We start from the raw sequence: 27,164 nt of genomic DNA, 5'->3' as shown, positions 1-27,164 counted from the left end.
CTTGTTCTCTTCTAAAGATAGCACTTACAAATAATAATGTACTTTTTTTTTTTTACCCTAGTTACTAGTAGAATATGGAAGGTAAGATAGGTTGAGGAATTTTGAGTGCATTTTCTTCTATAGAGAACATAAGCAATGAAGTAATAACTCATAGGGAATTGGAAAGGAAAGTTTCCGGTTGTAAAGGAGTATTAAAGTTGTTACATCATAGCAGGATCGTCCCTGAAATATGGCTTTTATAACAAGGGCCATGATTGTTATTCCTGTAAGAAAGTGACCTACCCTCCTTAAAGTATGTATTCTGGGAAAGTGTGTATAGTTTTAGTATTCCCAAGTCTTCTTTTTATTTCCTCAAACAAGAAGAAGTATATTCATTGGAGGACCTTCCTTCCTAAGGAGATGTGATCAAAGCTGAATATATTAATAAATAGCTTTATTAAAATCTTTAGTTTTTATCTGGGCATGGTGACACTCACCTGTAGTCCCAGCTACTTGGGAGGCTGAAGGTTGAGGCAGGAGGTTCCTGTAAGCCTAGGAGTTCTGAGGCTGCAGTGAGCCCTGTCTAGAAAGAAAATCCTTAGTTGTGGGCAAGCCAAATTATTGCCGGTGTGAACATTATTGTTTGTGTCCTAGACAGCTGCTCAGGAAGCAGTCCTGCATGCATCTGGAAATGGCACACCTTTACCATCTAAGGACTACTGCATGTTGTATAACCCTCACTGGACAACTCTTCCAAGTACACTAGAAAATGCAGTAAGTAAATCACAGTTACTATTCATAAACATAAAAATATTGACGAAGTAAGAGTGAGTGATAATTATGTTTTAATGTGAAACAGTTGTAATATATGGTGATTCATAAGTCATAATTATTTTATAGATTTTTCTCAAGTATTTATCTGAGAAAATAAGAGAATTTTAAAAGACTTACCTGATGTTTGTCATGAAATATTTCTAATTTTAAAGAACATTGTGTTAAACCAATATTGATACCTTATAAATGAATGCATTTAGGGTGAATTATGATATGTTAAAGACATTTCTTATTTTCAGACTTCCGTTAGTTTGATGAATCTGACTTCCACACCGCTATGCAACCTTTCTGATATTCCTCCTGATGGTATAAATAACAAAGCAGTTGTGGTACACTGGGGAACCTGCCATTTTCTTGAAAAAGCCAGAATTGCACAGAAAGGAGGTGCTGAAGCATTGCTGGTTGTCAATAACAGTGTCCTAGTAAGTTATAAAACTATCATAACTTCTTTTGAGCTCGTGACATCAAATTTCATAGAAATTGAATTAATTTCTTTGTGTGTGGTTGAGGGGCTGCATTTTGAATAATCTGATGGTATGTTTCTTTGTAAATAAACATTCAAGATCTGGTAGGCATTTGATTGGGAAGTTTTGTAGCTTTTGTTCTATTCCTAGAATAGATAAGACTTTGTTAGGAACAAATAGATATAGGTATAGGTATATGTGTATTACATATACATTATGATATATTTATGTTTACTAGAATAGTTTGCATTTTGTTCTGTAAATATATTAGTAGTTAATAAGTTTTAAAAATGTTTTTTTCTTTTAGTTTCCTCCCTCAGGGAACAGATCTGAATTTCATGATGTGAAAATACTGATTGCATTTGTAAGCCAAAAAGACTTTAAAGATATGAATCAGGTAAAGTACTAGTTTTGTATTAGATGAAGTTTATAAATAGTACAGTTCTTTACTTTTAATCACTGATATTTAATTTTGAGTATTGTATATGCTCCTTTTGTTAACAGGAAGCTATAAAAGCCTACCAAGCTTGTATCTAAAAATTACTAACCCCTCATTTGGTATAAAGTACCTCAAAGCTTGAACTTTAAAAAGGATGTTTATTTGTTTTGAGTTATTTTAAAACCTCTTGTGTCTTATCGTTTATCTTAACTTTAAATCCCTGGACAAAATGTGATTGTGTGGAACACTGCACTTTCAAGATCTTATAAACCAAAGCATATCCTCATACTTTTGACTAGAGAATATATCATGTGGTCAAACAATAGTTCTAGTCTTCTCTACTCTCTGATGTGTAGTATCCATTCCAGAGTGAAATGTGGACTGTTGCTGCCATACTCTATACTAGAGAGAAAAGTTATTCCAGTGTTTAACTTTTATTTTGCCTTTTAGACTCTTGGAAATAACATTACCGTGAAAATGTATTCCCCATCGTCACCTAGCTTTGATTATACCATGGTGGTCATTTTTGTAATTGCCGTGTCCACTGTGGCATTAGGTGGATACTGGAGTGGACAAATTGAATTGTAAGTGTAATTAAACTTCAGTGTTTCGTAACAAATAGGTAAAAAATAATTGTTTTTTAATCATTTTAATGTATAACAGCATTTTAAAAATTTGCCTGTCCTCAGAATATGGTGCCAATAAGACCAGATTGCAGGGTTGTCCTCATAGTGGTCATTTACCGTTTCACCAAGAAGAAGAGTGTCATGGGTTCCTTTAACTCTTCTGGCAGGGAAACCTTGAAGTCACATTAGGGACTCTTTTAAGTTAAAATGTTTAATTCTTTCCCCCAGGAAAGGTCAAAATACTTAATATCCTAACCTATTTATTTAAATTGGAAGAAAATAAGCAAGAGAAGATAGTGAGTTTTTCTGTTCCTCCTGGGTTGGGTCTTTACAGTGTGTCCTCATCATTCTGTATAATGCTTTAGACAGTCTAAGGATATTAGGCAGGCCTATATTTTAATTTAAATATAAAAATTCCACGTGTGCATAAAATTTGGATTTTCTATTTAATAGGAACCTGAACGCAGTCTCCCTTTAGTTTTATACCTTTGGCTCTAGATTAAAACAGACAATATAGTAAGTATGGAAGAGTCAGTTTGTATTCATAACTCTGAATGAAAAAAGTGTGCCCAGAACATATTATTTCATATATAAAGGGCAATATGTTTGCCTTGTGAATTGTTCGATAGGTTTTCTATTAAAAAGGGCTTATGTGTAACTAAATGAAGCTAAACTTATTCGTAATCTCTTAAATACTAACATTTGATTGACTTACATCAAGAGGGAAATCTTAGAATTTAACAAGTGTAGGGTCCTGGGGTGTAGAGCTTTAAACATTTTATATATTTGGAAAGCATATTTTAACATATATCAGTCATATTTTTCATGAGAGTATGCATAGTTTTTTTCTTCATTATTAATCTTTATAAAGCATAGTGTGTGAGATCTCTAAGAGTTCTAAGATCATTTTCTATATTGGTGAAATTTTAGAAATAATTTTCAAAAAGCTATTGATTCATTGAAAATGTTTTCCTATTTATGTAGATTCTCACTGTACTTACATTACTATGTAAATTTTTTCCTTTTTAGAGTAGTGCTTCTCATACTGTCATGTGCATACTTAACTATCTGGAGATTTTGTTAAAATACAAATTCAAATTTAGCCCTTTGCACTCAGATGTCGAGTGTGACTCAACACGGTTAGCATCCATAGCAGCTCATATGTCGAGCCACACTCGACACGTAGTTTCACCTCGGGAGAATGGGGGATTTTTGTCTATTTTTTCAGTATCTTTTCTTGTTTTCATTAGCATGAAAGGACAAGTAAAATGTAAATGCAGAGATGGTACACTAACTTCCAGGGGTAGATTATTATCCACTTACTTAGAGCAACGTTTAGATGGAAAGCTCCATATAATCACACCTCACCCTGACAAAAAACACAAAGATTGTGTTGTTTGTTCTAACAGAAAAATCAAAGGAAGAAGAAGAGAGACAATTTATATTTGCAAAACATGTGCATGTAAACCAGGTCTTCATGTGGATGAATGTTTCAAAAAATATCACACCATGAAAAATTATAGAGATTAAAAGTACTCTTTGAATGTATCAATAATTTGAAATATTAAAAAATCCAAATAAATAAGTTTGTATGAAAAGAAACTCCAGTTTTTATTCTACTGCTGCGCTTTGTAAAATCTGGGGTATTTAAAAAATTAAATCCCAGGCCGGGCATGGTGGCCCATGCCTGTAATCCTAGCACTGTGGGAGGCCGAGGCAGGCGGACTGCTCGAGATCAGGAGTTTGAAACCAGCCTGAGCAAGAACGAGACCCCGTCTCTACTATAAATAGAAAGAAATTAATTGGCCAACTAATATATATATAGAAAAAATTAGCCGGGCATGGTGGCACATGCCTGTAGTCCCAGCTACTCGGGAAGCTGAGGCAGGAGGATTGCCTGAGCCCAGGAGTTTGAGGTTGCTGTGAGCTAGGCTGATGCCATGGCACTCACTCTAGCCTGGGCGACAAAGTGAGACTCTGTCTCAAAAAAAAAAAAAAAAAAAATTAAATCCCGAATAGAATAAAGGAATTAAGAAAAAAGCAAGTGAGTGCAAAAGGTTAGTAAGTTTTGGACAGGGGCCATGATTCTGCATTTCTTTTCAATTTTGTTTTTAGAGATAGGCCCTCACTCTGTCACCCAGACTGAAGTGCAAAGGTGCCATTATTCCTCACTGTATACTTGAACTCCTGGGCTCAAGCAGTCTCCTGCCTCAGCCTCTCAAGTATTTGGGACCACAGGCATGCCTGGCTAATTTTTTTATTTTTTTCAAACTCCTAACCTCGAGCAATCTGCCCGCCTCGGCTTCCCAGAGTGCTAGGATTACAGGCGTGAGCCACCGCGCCCGGCCTGCTATTTTTTATTTTGTAGAGATGGGGTCTTGCAATATTGACCAGGCTGGTATTGAACTCCTGGCCTCAAGCAATCCTCCTGCCCCAGCCTCCCAAAGTGTAGGGTTAGAGGCATGAGCCACCATGCCTGGCTGGATTCTCCATATTTAAACAAACTCCCGAGTCATTTTGCTGACCCCTGGATCACACTTTGAGTTATCAAGCAAACTTCTTTATATACATGTTAGGACAGACTCCTCCTCAACAAAATTAGAGATTGAAGAGAAATCAGCTTTTTTATTCATAAAATATAATGATAGGGCAGAAACAGAGTTTGTTGCCTTTAATAACCAGATTGTGAGAGATGTTCCTTACATGCAAGATGATAGATTTTAAAATTGAGGGGGCTAATTCTGAGAGCAAAATACAGATAGAAATGTATGTAGGAGGTGAAGGAAGTGGTGACCATATGGAGAAAGAGGATATGAATCAGTGATAAAAAGGAAAAAGTTCCCTAAAAAGAATTATTAAAAACATAAGGGGCCAGGTGCAATGGCACACACCTGTAATCCCAGCTGTACTTGGGAGGCTGAGGCAGGAGAATCACCTGAGCCCAGGAGTTTGAGGTCGTAGTGAACTATGATGATGCCACTACACTATAGCAGGACAACGGAGTTAGTCCCTGTCTTAAAAAAACAAAACAAAAGACTGTCATTTAGCAAGTATAGACAGTAAGATGGAAAAAGAATAAGGCTTAGGAAATGGAAAATTTGCCAGAACAGGACCTCACAACCCAAAATTATGCTGCCAAATGAAAGATGGACCATATACAAAAGAGAAAGATGCCTTGGTTCTATAGAAAGACTTTTCAGCAGAGAGTGTAAATCTTAGTATAATAAGATCACTGGTCCTCAGGCTTTGTAACCTAAGATGGCATGAATGAAAGCTTAGCTTCCTATTGCATGTGGCCCTTCAAGCTGATTTAAGAGTACCGTTTTTTTAAAAGATGAATTGTAATATTTTAATGTGATACAAACCTAGTACAATATATGCTTTCCTTTCAAGAAATTGCCTTTGCTTTTTAGTACACTGATGGTGAATATGTATGTCTCTAATTGTTTCCTACTCAGATACCACATTTATTGACACTTCTGTTAATATTCTGTCATCCAGTTCTAGACTTTCAGGGGAGGTGATGGTGTACCTCCACCACTCTCTCCTTGCTCTTTTCCCAGGCAACCTACTTAGAGGTACAAATGCTTAATATGGTGGCCATCCCAATCAACAATTTTCTGATAAGAAAGTGGCATATTGGTAAATAAACAGCTGACAAATGTGCAGTTTGGTAGAAGTAAACTTTTTTTAACCTAATTTTGTATTGAGCCCAGACCTGATGAGCACAAGATATGTGCAGGAGTGAGTGGGGTTTAGTAGAACAGAGTTGAAAAGCCCGAAGCTGGAAAAGTATGTAGAAGGCTCTGTAACTAGGAGGAGACAGTAAGGTTAACAGAATAGAGGTTGCCCAACCAATGATACTTGTGGCTCTTTTCCTCTTTGACTTCTGTCTCTGCCTTTTATTGGCTCTGTGACCTAACAAAGTTGTTGGGAGAATTAGAGACAGTATTTTGATATCTTAAATAACAGTAGAGCAAAGCTATGTGTTGAACTTCTTTTGAATCCTTCATAATACATTGATGAGTATAAAATAGGCATATAGTAAATACTGAGTTGGTTGATAGGAGAATTTAGTGTTTGCATTTAAGAGAAGCTAGTTTTAGAAGTACTTGACTATCTGTAAGTTGATAATTGTAAATTTGTAAGACGTGTTGGTTATAATTTAAAATTTACAAACATTAATTTGTTTATGTAATAAATGTTATCTATTTCAACAATTTTGCCTCTAGAAAAAAAATGCTGTTTCAAAAGTTAGTGGTTAAAGATAGATGATCTCTGGAGGGTAGAATTATAAGGGGGTTTTACTTTTTAGACTAAATATTTTTTTTTAGTGTGCAGTTTTTTAAAAGTACTTTATTTTTTTTTTTTTTTTTTTTTTTTTGAGACAGAGTCACGCTTTGTTGCCCAGGCTAGAGTGAGTGCCATGGCGCCAGCCTAGCTCACAGCAACCTCAAACTCCTGGGCTCAAGCAATCCTGCTGCCTCAGCCTCCCATGTAGCTGGGACTACAGGCATGCACCACCATGCCCGGCTCATTTTTTCTCTATATATTAGTTGGCCAATTAATTTCTTTCTATTTATAGTAGAGACAGGGTCTCCCTCTTGCTCAGGCTGGTTTCGAACTCCTGACCTCAAGCAATCCACCCGCCTCAGCCTCCCAGAGTGCTGGGATTACAGGCGTGAGCCACCGCGCCCGGCCAGTACTTTAATTTTTAAATGAGAAACAAATTTTGGCTGGGCATGGTGGCTCACACCTGTAATCCTAGCACTCTGGGAGGCCAAGGCGGGCGGATCGTTTGAGCTCAGGAGTTCGAGACCAGCCTGAGTAAGAGTGAGACCCCATCTCTTCTAAAAAAAAAAATTAGCTGGGAATGGTGGCACACACCTGTAGTCCCAACTACTTGGGAGGCTGAGGCAGGAGGATTGCTTGAGCCCAGGAGTTTGAGGTTGCTGTGAGCTAGGCTGACGCCACGGCACTCTAGCCAGGGCCACAGAGTGAGACTCTGTGTAAAAAAAAAAAAAAAAAAAAAAATTAGTGTTAGAGATAGATTTTTAAAAGAACTGCTTGGCTGAGATTTGCTGAAGTTTCTGTGTGTGTTTATGCAGGGAAAACTTGAAGGCAGTAACAAATACTGAAGACAGAGAAATGAAGAAAAAGAAGGAAGAATATTTAACTTTTAGTCCTCTTACAGTTATAATATTTGTGGTCATCTGCTGTGTTATGATGGTCTTACTTTATTTCTTCTACAAATGGTTGGGTAAGAACTCACATTTTATGTTTACTACTTTTGGCATACATTCTTTTTATTGACTTTACCAGATCTATCTTTTTCCTTTAAAGCATAATTTGTCAGAATGTATTATCTCTATTACTATGAGATAAAAAATTTTCAGATTAAAAATATACTGTGTTTTGAGATAAAAATACTTCTTCCTGGATGACATGAAAGAATTGCTATGGTCCCTAAATTTCCCTCTCTGCAGATAAAGAACCATAGCTCAGTATCTAACCAGTGAACTAATGGTGGCTATATTTAGTTACATGAAATAGAGTATTATTCTGATTATTGATTTATTGCCTCTGCTTACTCCCAAAGTGTACTCCTTTTGTCTTTTTGCAAATCAACATGTTGAATTGCTTGAATTTTGTTTTACTATACAAGCAGTTAGGATCATACTATATCTGAAGACACACAGATACTTGCCTGTGGTCTAGAGAGTAACTGGTACTTTTTTCCCTTTAGGAAAGAAGGGATAAGGCCAGGCATGGTGGCTCACACCTGTATTCCTAGCACTCTGGGAGGCCAAGACAGGAGGATAGTTTGAGCTCAGGAGTTTGAGACCAGCCTGAGCAAGAGCGAGACCCCTGTCTCCACTAAAAAAATAGAAACAAATTAGCTGGACAACTGAAAATATATATAAAAAATTAGCTGGGCATGGTGGTGCATGCCTGTAGTCCCAGCTACTCGGGTGGCTGAGGCAGACGTTTGCTTGAGCGCAGGAGTTTGAGGTTGCTGTGAGCTAGGCTGACACCATGGCACTTTAGCCCAGGCAACAGAGTGAGACTCTGTCTAAAAATAAAAATAAAAAAGAAGGGGTAGGAACTGTAATGGCTTGCGCATCCCCTGGATAATATTCTTAATGGTCTGACAGGATAGAAATTCACCATCCCTGGCTGGCATACAGCACAAAGAGGAGGGAGACCAGGGAAAAGGAGAGTGTGCCTGATAAGAACTAGCAAAAACCCTTTGTACCCTGGGAAACACTGTGAAGTTCATCTACCTCCAACAGATGAACAATTCAAAGATCCCCCAAAAGCTAGACGGAAAGCATCAATTCTTCCTTTGCCAACCATTTTGCCTCCTATCAATAATGTGTGTTGAGACACTTTGCAGTACTGGTGCCAACAACTCAATTTGAGTACTGATGGCAAGAAAACAGAAGTTTTTCAGAGGCTTCAGCAGCATGCTTATCCTGAATAGAAATACGATACCCCCAAAACACCAAAGGAAGCCAGAGTACACCCATATTCAAGGACACACAAGACAGGGACCAAGAGAGCAAGGACCAAGAGAGCAAAGCTTCAGGAATGTTGCAAGATGAACCAGGAAGCAGAAGAGACTGGTTTTGTTGAAGTGATATCGTCACCTCGGCAATCCTCGTTGGCATCGTGGGGAAGGATTGCTGCAAAAGCTGTTCAGACTAAGGCTGCAAATGCCTGTTCTCTTCCTGCTTCTGCTGAGGCCTTTTTGATACAAGCCTCTGGCGTCAGGTGGTGTGTGGTCCGTGGTGAAGCTCTCCCAGCAGACACAAAGGGTTGGGTTCGCCTGCAGTTTCATGCGAGTCAGGCCTGGGTGCCCACCACTCCCAGGAAGATGATGTCTCTCCTCCTGTTACCAGCCTGCCATTTCCCATCTCTGGGCCTGGATGATAATATGTTATGCCCTGACAGTGCTAAGAGGAATAAGAAGATAATGAAAGCATTAATGACAACAGAGAATAAGAAACGATCTGGTTCGAACACAATGTAGGAACCAGAATATGCCATCTCAGAGTATTAGAGAAAGATGAATGCACTTTGCAGAATGGTGTAACCTCATGTGAAGGAATGGAAAAGAGATCATATGAAGGAATCATTGAGATCTACGAAACAGAATCAGTGATTAGGACTCCATAGTGAAAATGGTTGACTGGGTGACAGCCTCATCAAAAGAGACTCTTTTGGGGGCCTGAAAAGCCACTAAAACAAAGTCATTGCAATTGAAAAAAGAAAAACCCTTTATAAAACCCACTGAAAGCTGCAATGCTTATTTGGAGAACATTAGCATAAATTTCTGAACTAGAAAATTAAGGCTCTAGGATTAATTTCAGTTTATTGTTCAATTTCTCCTCTCCTGTGGTAGCAATTTAAAAACTAGACCTATGACATTTATTTCCAATCTGAAAAAAAAATCATTACCAGCCTAAGCAAGAGCAACACCCCGTCTCTACTAAAAACAGAAAAAAATTAGTTGGACCTAGTGGCTCCTGTCTGTAGTCCCAGCTACTCAGGAGGCTGAGATTGGAGGATCACTTGAGCCCAGGAGTTTGAGGTTGCTGTGAGCTAGGCTGATGCCACAGTACTCTAGCCCGGACAACAGAGTAAGACTCTGTCTCAAAAAAAAAAAAAAGGGAAATGGCTATCTAGATTACTCTGTCTTTCTCACCTACAGAACAGACCTAGAGTTTTCTGAAGTTAACTATGATAGAATTTGAAGAATGCCAGTATAATTTATATTTCCATGATGAAATTTTGAGAAAGTTGGGAAAAAGAATGTTTTTGTTTAAGTAGAATGATTCCCTCCCTCCTTTTAACAACAAAGAGGCCAAATTATTTATTTGTTTATTTTATTTTTAATTTTTTTTGAGACAGTCTCTCACTCTGTTGCCTGGGCTAGAGTGCAGTGGCGTTATCACAACTCACTGCAACCTCAAACTCCTGGGCTCAAGCGATCCTCTTGCCTCAGCCTCCCCAACAGCTGTGATTACAGGTGCGTACCACCACCACACCTGGTTAATTTTTCTATTTTTTGTAGAGACAGGGTCTCACTCTTGCTCAGGCTGGTCTTGAACTCCTGACCTCCTGCTTGGCCTGCCAAAGTGTTAGGATTACAGGTATGAGCCACTGCACCCAGCCAGATTTGATTTTATCTGGTCAAGTTATTATAGATAAATTACCCATAGGAAAATACTGTTAGCATGGTTAATGTCTAAAGTGGGTGTTAGTTCTCATCCCTAAATTGCATTTGTAAATGTTTTCTTAATGGTTTATTCTTACATTTAAATGAAATATTCGTAAATGTCTGTAACTCACTTCATAGAGATCTTTAACAAACATGTCAGGTTGGAATCATTGAATGATAGAAAATGTAGAGCCAGCTTCAACCCCTTAAACAATCTTACCAATGTATAATGGAACAAAAACAACACATAAAGTAGCCACTCTTAAAACTCAAGATCTAAATATTTTCTGAATCTACTACTAATTAACTACTAATTGGAATTAGTAGTTAATTCAGGTAATAATACAGTCACTGCATTCAAAGTATCATGATCCAATAAAGAAAGTTAAAAAATTAATATTCTTTGTCTGAATATTTTCTTAACCACATTTCCTTCTGTTCTCATTTGGTGTCTTGTTTTTTTCTAGTTTATGTTATGATAGCAATTTTCTGCATAGCGTCAGCAATGAGTCTGTACAACTGTCTTGCTGCACTAATTCATAAGATACCATGTGGACAATGCACGTATGTATCTCTTCTAATGTTGATATTTATAATTTTAAAACAATAAATAGAAATAGAAGTATTATTTTAAATCTGTGCAGTCCGACATACATTGGACTTATGGTTGTTTAAATTTAAATTAATTAAAGTTAAAATTAAAAATTCAGTTTCTCATTCTCATTAGCCTCATTTCAAGTGTTCAAGCTAGTAGCCACTATATTGAACAGCACAGATATAGTACATTTTCATCATCACAGAATTCTATCGCACTGATAAATATTTTATTATGTCTTATTTGTTTTACTTAAAATCAAGACTTAAATTGGTATTTTAGTCACTGCTTATGACTAATTAATATTTGCTAATTCTTATATCAAGTGAACGTTGTATTTCATTTGCAATGTAAACTATTTCAATCTTTTTTTTAGGATTGCGTGTCGTGGAAAAAGCATTGAAGTGAGACTAATTTTTCTCTCTGGACTATGCATAGCCACAGCTGCTGTTTGGGCTGTATTTCGAAATGAAGATAGGTATGAATATTCAATATATTTTCTTTTAGATTAAGGATGGATTTTTTTTATATCTTATCCTGAGACTTATTCATTATGATTATCATGGCATTTTTTTGCTTTTATCCCAGAACACTAATCTTGAAACAAGCTACTTTTTAAATAAGCAGATCTTACGTTAATGGATTTGAACTCATATAGAGAAGGAAATACGAATTATGATGTAAACATCTAGACTGCAATAGATTTATATGTGTGTATAGCTGCTACACCATGGAGTCCAATGCAACTCCTAAAGAATGAAGATCTCTGTGAATTTGATTTGCAGTGATTTATTTCCAGGATATATTTTTAAGAGAAAAAAGCAAAGTCCAAAAAATATGTAGAATATCCTACATTTCATATAAAAAAGAATGTATCTGACCATTTGCAGCAAGGATAACCATAAAAAATATATACTTAGGTTTATTTAATGGTTTATTAATAAAATTATTGAAAATTTAATGGCCTAAAATTTGAGAAACAAAGTTCAGGCAACTTTAGGCAGCTTTAGGTATGGTAATCAATTGATAATTGTGCATATCAGTTTCTGGTACAGTAAGTTGCATATCTCTCATTCCCTTTATGTTCAAGCTGAATAGTCAAATTATAGTAATTGAATGGAATTACTTCTTTTGAAAAGTTTCATCTGAAAATAACTAGATAAAGCAATAAAAATATCTTGATTTTTAGGTGGGCGTGGATTTTACAGGATATTTTGGGGATTGCTTTCTGTCTAAATTTAATTAAAACACTGAAGTTACCCAACTTCAAGGTAAAGTAAACTATCTTTTTTTTTAAATAACTTTATTGAGGCATAATTTACATGCAATTAAAAGCACCCATTTTAAGTATACTGTTGATTGAAATTTTACAAATGTATACCTTTGTAACTACCATCCCAGTGAAGTTATATAGAACATTTTTCATCTCTTCAGAAAGTTCTATCATGACCTTTTGCAATGAGTCCTAACCCCCAGCCCTGGGTAACAATTGACTTGCTAGCTAAAATATTTTTAATCATTCATATAATATGCCAAATTCATAAAATCTTTACAAGACTAAATAATCAGAGAACGTTGCTTTGATTCAGTGATTAAAAGAAATATGAGGTGAAGATAAGGGTTTCTTTAGGGTTTTTTTGTAGAGAGAGGGTCTCACTCTGTCACCCAGGCTGGAGTACTGTGGCCTGATCATGTTCACTGCAGAATCAAACTTCTGGGTTCAAGTGATCCTCCTGCCTCAGCCTCCTGAGTAGCTGGGAGTGTAGGCATGTGCTACCATACCTGGCGAATTTTTCTATTTTTTGTAGAGATGGCGGTTTCACCATATTGCCCAGGCTGGTTTCAAACTCCTGGCCTCAAGGGATCCTCCTGCCTCAGCCTCCCAAAGCGCTAGGATTATAGGCATGAGCCACTGTGCCCAGCCAAGATAAGGGTTTTAATGTGTTTTGTAGAATAAAACTATACATAGTAGTAACTATAAAGTACCCTTCCAAAAATAGGATTCAAATGTATATTCACATGTTTATTTGTATTTATGAAATAATTTAATCTCTTAATTTAGATGTGGGAAGATTGACCTTTAAATTTGCTTGTTTCTTCAACAGTCGTGTGTGATACTTCTAGGTCTTCTCCTCCTCTATGATGTGTTTTTTGTTTTCATAACACCATTCATCACAAAGGTATGACCGTATTTTTTAAATTCATTAAGAAACTTGCTAAAAGATGATGCTTTTAGATTATGAATTTCAAGTTCATTGAAATTGGCTTTTTAAGAGAGGGTATTTTCAAGCCCTTTAATCCATTTTTGTTAGATAAAAATTATCTCCTGACTGATATAAATATGAAAATGTCTGTAATTTTTCTTCCCTTTTTAAAGTGATTTTTAAATTTTTTCTTATTATTGTTTACTGTAGACAGAAAAAAAAAAGTGTCATTGCTACTTTCATTTCTGAAACCCTAGTTTGAGACTAAGAAAGAGGAGCACATTGTATGTCTGAAGGTCTGGAGTATAGCTCTGTAACCTTGCAACCCCGGGCTATTCGCTGAACTCTTTCTGCTTTAGTTTCTTAATCCATTGTGAGTATTACTAGCTTTTCATCCTCCCACCCCAACAGTAGAGTTCTTTTGTTTGCAACTGACAGAACCCAACCTAAGCCTTCTATACCAAAAAGGTCCCATGTATCCAAGCTGCATGTAGAGGTCCGGGTAGGGATATCCTCAGGAGAAACTTGACCGAGGGCCACATGCTTGCCCTTTTTGCTTCTGTCCATTTGTTTATTCTTTCAGACTGACTTTTTCCATGAGGTCAGAATCATAGCATCTAGCAGCTCCTAGGTCATATATTCCCAGCTCTGTCACTAGCTCCTTAATAAGATGAGGAGGAGTATTGGGTGAGTATGGCAGTCCATCATTTGCCCAATTTTTCTACCTCGACCCTTTTCTTGTCTCATGAATATATTATTAATTATTGCATAATTCTCCCCCTTTCCTCTACTTTGAGTCTTCCTCTATAACTTTATATCATCGCTTTATCTTTTTTTTCTTCTTTTTCTTTTTTCTTCCCCCTGCCAAACCACCCCACTTCATCCCTTTATCTTTTGTTTCTCTCATATACTTAGTATTTGATATTCCCTACTTTTCTTACAATTCATTCTTTTATCCATTCTTTGAACTCTACCACATAGAAAATCACGATAAAAATCTACTCCTCTGATATTTGCTGTAATGGCATAAGGACAAACATATGCCCTATTGGGGAACTAAAATTGCAACTAGGTAACAACTATAGTTAATTGCCTCAAATTATAACTGCCCAGACTGTTTTACTAGCACCTTTCCAGGTGTTAATGATGAGTCATTTGACTCATTGACTTAATTGAATAATAGTAACCTTAAAAAAGCATAGAATTCATATTATGGGCTATAACTAAAATTGTTAATTTAAAGCATTTTTTAGTTCTTTCCAAAGCAATCCTAGCTTGTATCCATTTACTTAGTTCAAAAATATGTTTTTGCAGGGTACCCCATCAGTGAAAGTGTTCTCTCTACAAAGCCTTTCCTATGAATGAGCAGATAATATATATAGCATATAACACACATATGACACAGTAGATATAGCTATAAACTGTAACAAACTCTTTTTAAAAATAATTTTTCCATTCTAACATTAGTATCACTTTGTGAATACCAAACATGTCTGCCAGCAAATGATTTCCATTCTCCACATATGAAATTTTTCAAAATTTTAAAGTTAACAAATAATAATAAAGGTGGGTTTTAGCCTCCTTTCTTTCTTAAGTGCTTAGAAAATTCTTCATCTTCTGTTTTCTGTCTTAGTTCCTACTGAGTCGGAATGTGATTTCTAATAATCTGATACAGTGTTTCCACTGAATGTCCAGCTGACATTCTCTTTGGAATTCACTTTTACAGATTTACTTTAATACCTTCTTCTCAGCCTGATTTGTTTGTTTTTTTTAAGTCTGTAGACCTTACTTTAGTAGGTAACTTAAAATGAAAATCAGATATTTAATTGCTGATTTTCATGGTTTGTTTTCTCTATAAGTTTGAAGGATTAAATATTGGAATCCTAAACATGTTCTTAACCCAGGTATTAGTGGACTTTTAGTGAGTTGGCAGGGCAGGCAGGTTGGCATAGGAGTACAGCAGTTAGAGCTTGTCTTATTCATTATTTTCATTCACCACTGTACTCAGATTGTATCTTGCAGATAGTAGTTACTCAATTGTCTGAATTTATGGGAGGATGTCAATGATGATCTTAGTTAAATCTTTTAAATAATAATTAGAAAATAAGCCAAAATGAACTCTTTATCTGGAAATTTGATCACAACCTGGGGATTTGCTTTAAGGAACTATATTTAGTATTCATTTATTTTCCTAAACTCCTGTGACTTAACCCTTCTGTAACCCAAAGCTTAAGATGAGGAAAAGATTTCTGTAGCTAGGGATTTTATCCTTTTTACTGTGCTCAGGTATCAGTGAGGTCCTTTTAAAAACACTCAAGTGATTTCTCCTGTGCACTCCACCCACATGGAAAATATTTTAGTCAGTCAACTTTTCCTAAAATGTAACGTACGTTTATCTTCTCCCTGCCTGTGGTTATATATTTATCATAGTGTGAAACATAAAATGGGTGTTTCATGCAATCTTAGTTTGATATTTCTAAACATTTTCCTTCTCCACAACAGACTTGGCTATCAGGAAAAAACTTTTTCATGAACTTCTCACACAGCCCATACAAAAAGACTTTAGCCAGATACAAGGCAGGGAAATTTAGCTAAAGTTAATGTTTTGATTGGAACATGGAAATCAGGCAGGGCTGAAATTGGATGGGAATCAGGCTAGAGAAGCTTCTCAGATTCTATAAAGGGCTGGGTCTTTTCAAGTTTGGTTTTATTGTTATCATGGTGAGTAGCCAGAAGTCAAGTGGACATTTATTCAAATTAAGTTACCAATATTTGTTACAAAGCTAAATATAAAAGATTTTAGTATGTCCTTCTTCATTGATATTGCTAAAAATTACTAAGAGCCATAGTATATGACATAATATAACTTAAAGTACTATACCTAAAATGTATAACCCCTTACAACTGTTACATATGAATATGTCAGTACATGTCAGAGCTCAGGGTTCACTTGAAAAAAGCCAAATACAGCTCATTTTTAATCCGTTTATAGTAGGCCTGGTACCTTGAGGCTTAACTCATTCTTGAATAGTGGCAGATTGTTCTCTTTAAGTGATTGGACGACTTCTTTTATCTTCCTCCTCAATTTTAGAATGGTGAGAGTATCATGGTTGAACTTGCAGCTGGACCTTTTGGAAATAACGAAAAGGTAGGGGTGGCAATTAGATAAAAATGGCTCCCCAGTGTATGTATGTGTTTCCAGTTAATCATTTTGTCTTCCTGTGTAATTCATTGGTCACGTAGTGCATGTTAAGGTATTGTAAAACTTATTTCTCACAAAATATAGCCCTTTTCTTAGTTATTCTAAATTATTAAATACCTATTGACTTGGGTTTCATCCTAGAATGATGGAAACTTGGTGGAAGCCACTGCTCAACCCTCAGCTCCCCATGAGAAAGTAAGGATTGTATTTCAGATATGTTCATTGGACTTTAAATCATATCCTCTGAGACAAGATTCTTCTTTGGGGAAAAAATCCACATTGCCCTCCCCCCCAAAAAAAAATCTGTTTCAAGGCCTAAGTCCTATTCTTAGTAAAAAGAGAAAAAAAGGTTACATGTGGGGATAGTAGATTAATACTGTTAATCCTACATATGTATTGGGTTTCATTTTTTTCAAAACTACGTATCTATTTCTTTCAAGCTTTCTATACATTCAGAGTGTGTGTATATATATATACACACACACACACACATATATATACACACATATATATATGTGCCTAGTTTTTGTTCTCTAATTTCAAGTTCTCTTAAAATATCAATTTTAAAATGTTAAAATAATTATTCTAATATCAGTCATTCTCTTTCTAAAAGATACAAGTAAAAAATTGCTAAGAGGTTTAGCAATTTTCCTTTTTTTTCCACAGTTGCCAGTAGTCATCAGAGTACCAAAGCTGATCTATTTCTCAGTAATGAGTGTGTGCCTCATGCCTGTTTCCATATTGGGTTTTGGAGACATTATTGTACCAGGTAAGCAGTTGTAACAATTTTAGTGAAAAACATACTGATGGTTTTAAATTGTCATATGTCTGCTAACAGTTTCCTACTCTGTAGTAATTATTTCTGGCTGTTGCTAGAACTGGGATTAGTGATAATGATAGGAAAAAACTTATTGAGGGGTAGAAGGTAAAGCCCAGATGGTAACAGCTAAGGTACTATAATATCTCTCATGGCTCAAAGAGTGTCTTAGAAGCAGCAGCTAGGATCAGTTTAATCATTTTCCCCAAGAAAAGTATATTTTGTGGCTCTTTTTAGAAGTTGAATATAATAATGCCAAATATACAGTTTCGTTATTTCTATTGTAAAATAATAGTTATGTTTTAGGAAAAGTGGTTTAGGAATACTAGGCTATGTCATGATCAAGAGGAGAAATGTAATAGAACACCAGCTTTTAGGGCTTCATAATACAAAAATACTCAGTGTATGGTAGAATCAATCACCTTCTCTTAGCATATCTTCTCTGACAGTTATTGCAGATCTGTCATATTTTCCTCATTGGGCTGCCTGTAGAATAAGTGTCATCTGAGCCCAGTAATAATATAGTTTAGAAGTAATTAGTAACATTTCTCTATCAGCTAAATTTTTCTTTCTTCACTTTTCTTTCAGTCTCCCTATGCACTAAGTGCCTGTGGGTGAGTGAGGAGTGCTGGCTTTTAAAAAATCCTTCTGTTTACATAGTAAAAGCCAGGTAGAGAGAGAGGCTAGCTGGCAGTGTTGTTTTGTGAGTTGGCATGGCAAAGTCCAGTATACAGCTCTCTTAGTTCAATGAATCTCCATTCACATAATTGATAAAGTAGAGAAAACATTATATTGAGTAACCTTACACTTCCTTGAGTATCTTTAAACTTATCCCTGGCTGGGCACGGTGGCTCATGCCTGTAATCCTAGCTCTCTGGGAGGCCGAGGCACGTGGATCGTTTGAGCTCAGGAGTTCGAGACCAGCCTGAGCAAGAGCGAGACCCCGCCTCTCCTATAAATAGAAAGAAATTAATTGGCCAACTAATATATATAGAAAAAATTAGCTGGGCATGGTGGCACATGCCTGTAGTCCCAGCTACTCAGGAGGCTAAGGCAAGAGGATTGCTTGATCCCAGGAGTTTGAGGTTGCTGTGAGCTAGGCTGACACCATGGCACTCACTCTAGCCTGGGCAACAAAGTGAGACTCTGTCTCAAAAAAAAAAAATTAACAAAAATTATATATATAAATTATATATATATATATATAGTAATGACACGATTTTAGCTAACTATAACTTCGAACTCCTGGATTCAAGCGATTCTCTTATATCACCTTCCCAAGTAGCTAGGACTACAGGCATGTGCCACCATGCATGCCTAATTTAAAAAATGTTTTTGTGTAGACACAGGGTCTCGCTGTGTTGTCCATGCTAGTCTCGAACTCTTATCATAAAACGATCCTCCCACCTTGGCCTCCCAAAGTGCTGGGATTATAGGCATTAGCCACCATGCATGGCCCCAAAATATTGTCTAAATTTTTTAAAAAATCAGTATGTAAAACTCTGTCCAGAATTTGAGATGCTTTAATGTTCTCATAAGGCAAAAATGAAAATTATAGGCCGGGCGCTGTGGCTCACGCCTGTAATCCTAGCTCTTGGGAGGCCGAGGCGGGCGGATTGCTCAAGGTCAGGAGTTCAAAACCAGCCTGAGCAAGAGCGAGACCCCGTCTCTACTATAAATAGAAAGAAATTAATTGGCCAACTGATATATATATAAAAAAATTAGCCGGGCATGGTGGCGCATGCCTGTAGTCCCAGCTACCTGGGAGGCTGAGGCAGAAGGATCGCTCGAGCCCAGGAGTTTGAGGTTGCTGTGAGCTAGGCTGACGCCACGGCACTCACTCTAGCCTGGGCAACAAAGCGAGACTCTGTCTCAAAAAAAAAAAAAATGAAAATTATATATAATACAGCGTATACTGTTACCATAGTTAACAATTGAATTTGTGTTGTTGTTGTTGTTGTTGTTTTAAGAAAATAATGTGGAGGTTTTTTTCCTTTTTTTAGGCCTGTTGATTGCATACTGTAGAAGATTTGATGTTCAGACTGGCTCTTCTTCTATATACTATGTTTCCTCCACAATTGGTAAATTTTGTTTTTTTCTTTTCATTATGCTGAATTGTGTCATCTGGAGGAAAAGGCAGAGGTCTAAAATGAAGGAGTCCAGGATTCTGATTCTTTACCATTAATCAATAAGTTTATCCATCAAAAGGGATTATACTTTACTATTTATATCATAAAGTTTTAGAGATTTAAAAAGAAAATTGAATGTAAAAGAAAATAATTAGATTATATATATATAAATGCTGATTGGAACACCTAGCCCATAAGTAGTTAATAAATTGCATATTACTAGATTTTTAAAAATAGTATGTTGGTCATTGTGTATTTATTTAAATGAATTTATAGCACAGTAACATCACATCTGGGATAGCAGAGGTAGTCATCACTTATCCTTCTATTTCTATTATTGTGAACACAGTTAAGAACAGTAAATAAACCAAAAAATACCCTGGTACATCTGAACATTTCAAATAGATATCTCAAAGTCCGTATACCAAAGCTCTTTATACTTAGATAAATGGCCTGTACCAGAGCCATTTAGATACTGTTCTAGCAAGATTTTCAAGTCCATGATGGAATTAAATCCAGTAAGTTAAAAGTATATATTAGTAGAAGAGAAGAGTGTTGCTAGAAATAGGTACCTTGACAACAAGAAAATAGCTAAGTGAGGGAGAAGATGAAGGGGAAAAAAACTATAAAGAAAAAAGAAAAGCAATTTGAGGCTACTAATTAATGGGGTACTTCCTAAGGGAATTAATGGATTACAGTCTACTACCAGTCAGTGTGATAGAATAAAAGAACACTCAATGAAAGTCAGCTTATTAGGATTATTCATTCATTCTGCTGTGTAAATTTGGGCAACTCACTTATACTCCCTGGTCCTCCATTGCCTCATCTTTAAAAGGGGGAGCTGGATTAAATTGTCTGTAAAGTTCCAATATTCTGAGATTCTGTGTACATAATGAAACCCTTAGTCATTAAGAAAAGTTCAAATGATGTTTGGTGTAAGCTTATTAAAGAACGTTATGAAGTATGTAATAAATATTAGGAAGGTTTTTCAAAACAACCTTTAGTACCTGTGGGTACACATTTAGTTATCTAAAATGTGGAGCCACTGAATGTCCTTAACAGTGACAGATAGTTGAGACTTTCTTGAATTACTATCTTTATCAATGGTTAATGGTTAGGTTAGTAATAATTAAAATACTAACCAGTTTCCAAATTTTTCAAAACCTCTTTAGAATAGCTCTCCATATTACTGTCTAAGAAAATAATGAAATTACAATAAGAAATCATAGTACAAAAATATCCTTAGAAATGTTTGAAAACCAATACTTGAATGAGGTATGAAAAACCCACCTTGATAACATATAGAAATGACTGATAACTTGGTATTCTTCTTGCAGCCTATGCTGTTGGCATGATACTTACATTTGTTGTTCTGGTGCTGATGAAAAAGGGGCAACCTGCTCTCCTCTATTTAGTACCTTGCACACTTATTACTGCCTCAATTGTTGCTTGGAGACGTAGGGAAATGAAAAAGTTTTGGAAAGGTAACAGCTATCAGGTATGTGCTTCTATTTTGGTTACCAAGTAATGACATAATTCACTGACAGAGTTTAAATGGGATTTATATGTGTGTGTGTGTGTGTGTGTGTGTGTGTGTGTGTGTGTGTGTGTGTGTGTCAAAGCTTTTATGTACCAAAAAGTTACCTTTGATCTGTCAGAATGTTCCAAGTTTTTCCATTATAGTTGGCCCTTTATATCCTTGGGTTCCACATATGCAGATTAAACCAACCATGAATCAAAAATATTTGAGAAAAATAAAAATATAAAAAAAGCAATATAACAAAAAAAGTAATACAAGTTTTTTAAAAGTACCACAGTTATTTACATAGCATTTACATTGTATCAGGTGTTATAAGTAATCTAGAGATGATTTAAAGGATGTGGCAGGATGTACGTGGGTTATATATAAATGTGGTGCCATCTTATATGTAAGGGACTTGAGCATCTTTGGATTTTGGTGTCCGTGAGTGCTAGAACTAATAATACCCTACAGATACCAAGGGATGGCTATACTACTCCTTATTCACTGTCCACCTGTTGCATCATCAGTTCTCACCTCCTCTGCAATCTAATGCCAAAAGGCTCCCTACTCAAGACAGAACTACCAAAAAGCAGTGGGATGTGCTCACTTCGGCAGCACATATACTAAAATTGGAACGATACAGAGAAAATTAGCATGGCCCCTATTAAAAAAAAAAAAGCAGTGGGAGAGCATTAGGGAAAACAAAACAGTATTTCAACATGCATCTTCAAAATCTACACAAAAGTTGACTTCATGAAAGAAGAAACTATGTTTAAAATAACATAGTTATTTTGAGACCGACATTAGCTACTTATAGTAAGAGTCCTGATGTTTTGCAAATAAAAAGTATACTCTCTCCAGCATCTAAATAAGCCTAACTAAATTGGACAGGGCACTCACTTCAGATTTAAATGGATCAAGGTGGACCTTTCTTTAAAATTCCTAGAACAAAGAAAATCTTGATAACATAATCTTATTGTATTTGTTTCCTTATTGAAGTTAAGTTCCTTTCTTTTTTCCATAAATGTTGTTGGTATTCCATTAAAGTCTGTTTGCATTGAAATTAAGGAGGGTTGAGAAACTCTCGCCTATTGAGGTCAGGGCCATGGCATTGACCCCCGAAAAAGTAACAGCACTTTGTGAGGCAGTTAGCCTCTGCTTTGCCCTATTAAAACAAACTACCCTCCTCCCTCCACCCACATGCATGTGTGTCAGTGATCACATGAACAAAAAGAGAGACACTTTGGTTTGGGTGGCTGCATTCTGATAGTAGATAAACAGTTCAAAGTTCATGTCCATCTTGTGGTCGGTCTGAAGTGTCATTTTTAGTGTTATTTAATGAGAGATGGTTAATACATTAAGTGTCCAGCTACTATAATTAGAAAAAATACTGGTTTAGAGTTATTTTAGGGAAATCTTATAATTTCTTTGAAATTTAGTTAGTACTTGCCTTGTCTACTTCACAAAGCTGTTGTCTCAACTTATACTAATGACTATAGAATTTAATAGAGAGATGGAGTCTTGCTCTTGCTTAGGCTGGTCTCGAACTCCTGACCTCAAGCAATCCTCCCGCCTTGGCCTCCCTCAGTGCTAGGATTACAGGTATGAGCCACCATGCCAGCCAGATTTTTTTATTTTTATAGATTTTTAAAAATAAAAGTGTGTCCTGGCCGGGCACGGTGGCTCACATCTGTGAAAAGATGTTCATTACAGCACTTCTAGTCTTCTTGGTTCTATTTTAATGACTTATAGGTTAATGTTGTTATTGGCAGTTAAAGTACTAAAATCTTCACATAGAGCCTAACTCTGTTTTCACTTCAATAATTTTTCTTTTTCATGTTTTAATTAAAGAGTAATGCATGTTTGTAGTTTTTATATAAAGAATACAAAAGTGTTTAAAAACAAAAGGCCTTTTTTAACCATTCTACCTGTACCTCCATTCTTACAGGGCAGCTACTTTGAACCATTTGTATGTAGCTTCCAGATCTTTTTATGCTAACTTACACTGGAAATCGTTAAATATTCAGAGCTGTGGTATATGTAAATATATTAACATTGAATTTCTTTGGAAGTATTCTCCAACTCATTTTTCTCTGGTTTATTCTAATGCCTTTTCTCCTTTCTCTCTCTCGGTTATTGAGAGATAGAGAGGATGGAAGTTAAGGAAGGAATTCAACCAAGGGGTGCATTTATATTCTCTATGAACAAATTCTGTGCCCCGTATCATCCCAGTCTCATTCTCAAAAACCATGATTCTGCTTCATTACAGAATCATAAAGGAAAAGATCACTGCAGCTGGACACAAAGCAGTAATAGCCCCAGAAGGACAGACTTCAGGGACTTTGCTATATGACATTGTAGCTAAGTAAGGCAATTGATTGATTGTAGGAAAATACATTGAAAAGTATCTGAAGACATAGGCTACCTTTGGTTATAAACTTCTCACTTTTGCAGTGTGGTCTCTTAATTTTATTAGGCAAGGACATTCAGAATACAAAATTACACATTGTAGTAAAGAACATGGAGTCTGGTGCCAGACTGCCTAAATTTGAATTCTTATTTTGTTAATTATAAGCTATGTGACCTTGGGCAAGTAACTTGGCTTCTTGCTGCCACAGTTTCCTCCATTGTAGAATGGGGTAACAATCAACCTACTTCAGAGGGTTGTTGTAACAAATATGTTAATATATGCAGATGGCTTAGAATACTGCCTGCAGCATCATAAGCACTGTAACTTCATGTGCTATGTTATTTGTAGGATTCAGGATTTTTTGTTTCAGTTTATTTGTTGCTTTGATTGTTACTTTTCAATTTATTAATAACTAGATTTTCATTTTCCTGGTTTAGATATTGAAACTTTGGGTTTTTGTTAAATCTGGTTCCTTTAACTTACTTGTAAAAGAACAAATTCTAAGCCAAGCTATCGCAAGCCTCAGAAAAAATTCTGTGATTCATGGATTCACTCCATGATTTTTCCCATTGTGCACTAAATTTTTAAATATTAAGGATGGACATTTGCTGAAATTTTAGGCAAGTCAGTTGCAGAATATTAAAAATTGCTGCCAGGAGAGTATTTTTCAGAAATTTAGCATTTTTGAAAGTTATATAATATAATGCCTTTCTAAAATTATTTCCCTGTTTATCTGAAAAATAAAATCTCTAATTGCTTATGTCCAGCCTTTAAAGTCAAAATTAGGCTGGGCATGGTGGCTTACACCTTAATCCTAGCACTCTGGGAGGCCAAGGGAGGAGGATTGTTTGAGCTCAGGAGTTTGAGACCAGCCTGAGCAAGAGCAAGACCAGTCTCTAGTAAAAAAAATAAACAGAAATTAGCTGGACAACTAAAAAAAATATATATATATATATATAAAATAGCCAGGCATGGTGGCGCATGCCTGTAGTCCCAGCTACTGGGGAGGCTGAGGCAAGAGGATCCCTTGAGCCCAGGAGTTTGAAGTTGCTGTGAGCTAGGCTGACGGCACAGCACTCTAGCCTGGGCAACAGAGTAAGACTCTGTCTCAAAATAAATAGATAAATAAATAAAGTCAAAATTAGTTTAGCTTGAATGTCATCATTTGTGGGAGAGAGTATATTATGGTATTTGACATCAGTTCTGGCAAATTACTTAATCTCTGAAGCCTCAGCCTCCTCATCCATAAAATGAGATTGAGTCTATAGACAGGTAAGGGAATAAGTAATCTGTAGTTTTGGGTTAGCCCAAGGTTTAGTGAGACAAGTAGATGTTGAAATCAGGTAAGGTGTTGAAATCTAGGCAGAGACTTCAAAAGTAGAAGAAAGTAGACTGAGGAACCTCAAAAGCCTGGTAAGAGAGGTAGACTTGGTATGAGCCCGTTGTGGGGTAGGCTTGAGTGTCAGCCCTGGTTCATCTCTTAGGCTAACAGTGTATTATTCCTTTTTCCCTCTCCCCCACCCTTTATCACCTCCAAAGTTTTGTCAGTCTCTATTTCCAGAATGTCCCTTATTTACCTCCCAAATCAATCTACCTTCTCTAAGCAGACCTCCAAGAAATTAGAAGAAATCAGGTCTTCCTGTTGAAATTAGATTCAGACTCTGTACTTTAAATACTTATTAACATCTTCCCTGCAGTGTAGGTATTTATGTATGCCTCTCCCTCCAAGTTATTAGCTCCCAGGTATTAGGAAGCCACAGTGCTTATGACAGTATTTTTATACCATAAATTTTCAATGTTACTGAAATTTTTTATGAAATGCAACTATAATGTTCAATTCTTTTTTTTTTTTTTTGAGACAAAGTCTCGCTTTGATGCCCAGGCTAGAGTGAGTGCTGTGGGGTCAGCCTAGCTCACAGCAACCTCAAACTCCTGGGCTCAAGCGATCCTGCTGCTTCAGCCTCCCGAGTAGCTGGGACTACAGGCATGTGCCACCATGCCTGGCTAATTTTTTCTCTATATATTAGTTGGCCAATTAATTTTTTTCTATTTATAGTAGAGATGGGGTCTCACTCTTGCTCAGGCTGGTTTCAAACTCCTGACCTCGAGCAATCCGCCCGCCTCAGCCTTAATGTTCAATTCTTAATCCACCGACATTTAGTCACTTTTGTGTTTCAGTAGCCCTCATAAAATTACTATAACTGTCACATGATATTTGTAAAAGTGAGGCACTTTTGAAGCATTAAACTAGACTTATATCTGTACAATCTTTATATAGAGTCTTTTTTTTTAAGGTATCAAAAGTTTTTGCTACTGTTTTGAAATAACCAAATATAAAACAAGTAATATAAAACAAATTTTGAATCTAAGGTAATGGCAAATTTGTTTATGCTATTAATCATTTGGTTCATTCTAATGCCTGATATTAGAGTTGACTGTAAGAGTAGTGGTGGTAGAAACAGTCCCATTGGAGACTTTTTTAATGTCATCGGTATCCCAGTTTTTTTATTCTGTGTTCAATGGACAAATTATACCTCATATGTTGTTGTAACTTGGAGACTTCATTAAAATACTTTAGTATCTTACTTGGAGTCTTTCGGGCCTTTCTATGAATTTCTCTCATCAAAAGGAGTAATATTTCTATAAGATTTCACTAAAATAATACCAATTTGGAAATCTTAATTGTAAAGTCTTTTCTATAGCCCAAAGGTAGTTATACTATATTTCTTGTGAACTTTTTTTCTGGAATGTTTCAAGACTACAGCACTCAGTTCTATTTATTTGATTTTACTTGAAGCCTTAGTTCTAATTAGGGTAGTGTAAACAGATAAATAAAGATATTTTTTCTCTAGAGTGAAAAATCAGTCATAATTACTTTGACAGAACAATGAAGAGAAATCATAATTTTAGGAGATATTGTTTCTAATACTAAACTGATGGAGTCAGATATATGTGGCAACCTCCAATGGGCTATTTTACTTTGGGTGGGTAGTAAGTTTTCAGTTTGTTGATACTCAGTAAACAGAGTTGTCTCTGTTAAATGTCACTAGTACTTCTAATTATTTTTAGAAGTCACAAGCTGTAACTGACAAGTCAGTATACAGAGATAACTTAGCACGACTCTGCTTTAGTATCAACAAGTCTCCAGTTACTCTGCATTAATGAGTGGGTTTTTTTTTATTATTATTAGACTGTTTCTGGAGATGGGTTCAATTATAAATAAGTAGAGCTCCCAGAAAATGCCAGGTTAGCTGACCCAATTCCAGAGGACATCTTTCCAAACCGAGCTTTCCTATTTATAAACATTACGAAAATTTATACCAATTTTGCCATTTAATTTTATTATTTATATTAATTTGTTGTGTTTTTAAAAACTTCAAGTTTGTTGTTTATGTTTCTATATTGTTTTTATTGAAACGTCAATAGGGAGTATAGATGCTTCTTTCTCAATAAATTGACTCTGAAAATGTTTTTTAATTAATATATTTCTGTATTTAGAGATTAAATTATAGTGCCAATGAGGTACCTGGGGATTAGGAAAGAAGAGGCATGTTATAATTTAGGGTGTGTGGGCTATTATATCATTAGGTTACAGTTGCCGGAGTAAGCAGTCTTTGGGAAGAAAGAGGGTTTCCTCACCGTCCATTTTGCTGAGACTGCTTCTCTTCCCAGAGCCATAGCCTCTCACACCCAGCTTCTAAATTGCTAGAAGAAAGGGA

General features: G+C 36.1%; 1 protein-coding gene and 1 pseudogene across 2 annotated transcripts in view; both read left to right on the top strand.

Moving 5' to 3' along the window:
- The window catches only part of SPPL2A (signal peptide peptidase like 2A), a 43,514-nt gene that overhangs the window by 11,025 nt on the left and 5,325 nt on the right, over nt 1-27,164 (top strand). The window contains exons 2-15 of one of the 2 annotated variants that reach the window (XM_012763489.2): nt 634-753; nt 1,053-1,235; nt 1,585-1,674; nt 2,167-2,300; nt 7,451-7,602; nt 11,034-11,130; nt 11,538-11,639; nt 12,351-12,432; nt 13,267-13,341; nt 16,457-16,513; nt 16,709-16,762; nt 17,234-17,336; nt 19,388-19,465; nt 20,851-21,011. In XM_012763489.2, the coding sequence (XP_012618943.1) occupies nt 634-753; nt 1,053-1,235; nt 1,585-1,674; nt 2,167-2,300; nt 7,451-7,602; nt 11,034-11,130; nt 11,538-11,639; nt 12,351-12,432; nt 13,267-13,341; nt 16,457-16,513; nt 16,709-16,762; nt 17,234-17,336; nt 19,388-19,465; nt 20,851-21,011 (1,488 nt within the window). The remainder of the gene's footprint in view (nt 1-633; nt 754-1,052; nt 1,236-1,584; nt 1,675-2,166; nt 2,301-7,450; nt 7,603-11,033; nt 11,131-11,537; nt 11,640-12,350; nt 12,433-13,266; nt 13,342-16,456; nt 16,514-16,708; nt 16,763-17,233; nt 17,337-19,387; nt 19,466-20,850; nt 21,012-27,164) is intronic. The other variant, XM_012763490.2, reaches the window with a different exon arrangement.
- Nucleotides 21,635-21,698, top strand: LOC142871677 (uncharacterized; annotated as a pseudogene).

Source organism: Microcebus murinus, chromosome 6 (genome assembly GCF_040939455.1).
Source record: "Microcebus murinus isolate Inina chromosome 6, M.murinus_Inina_mat1.0, whole genome shotgun sequence".
NCBI classification, from domain to species: Eukaryota; Metazoa; Chordata; class Mammalia; order Primates; family Cheirogaleidae; genus Microcebus; species Microcebus murinus.
Note: the sequence above shows the minus strand (reverse complement) of the source record. Positions and strands in the feature narration are given on the sequence as shown.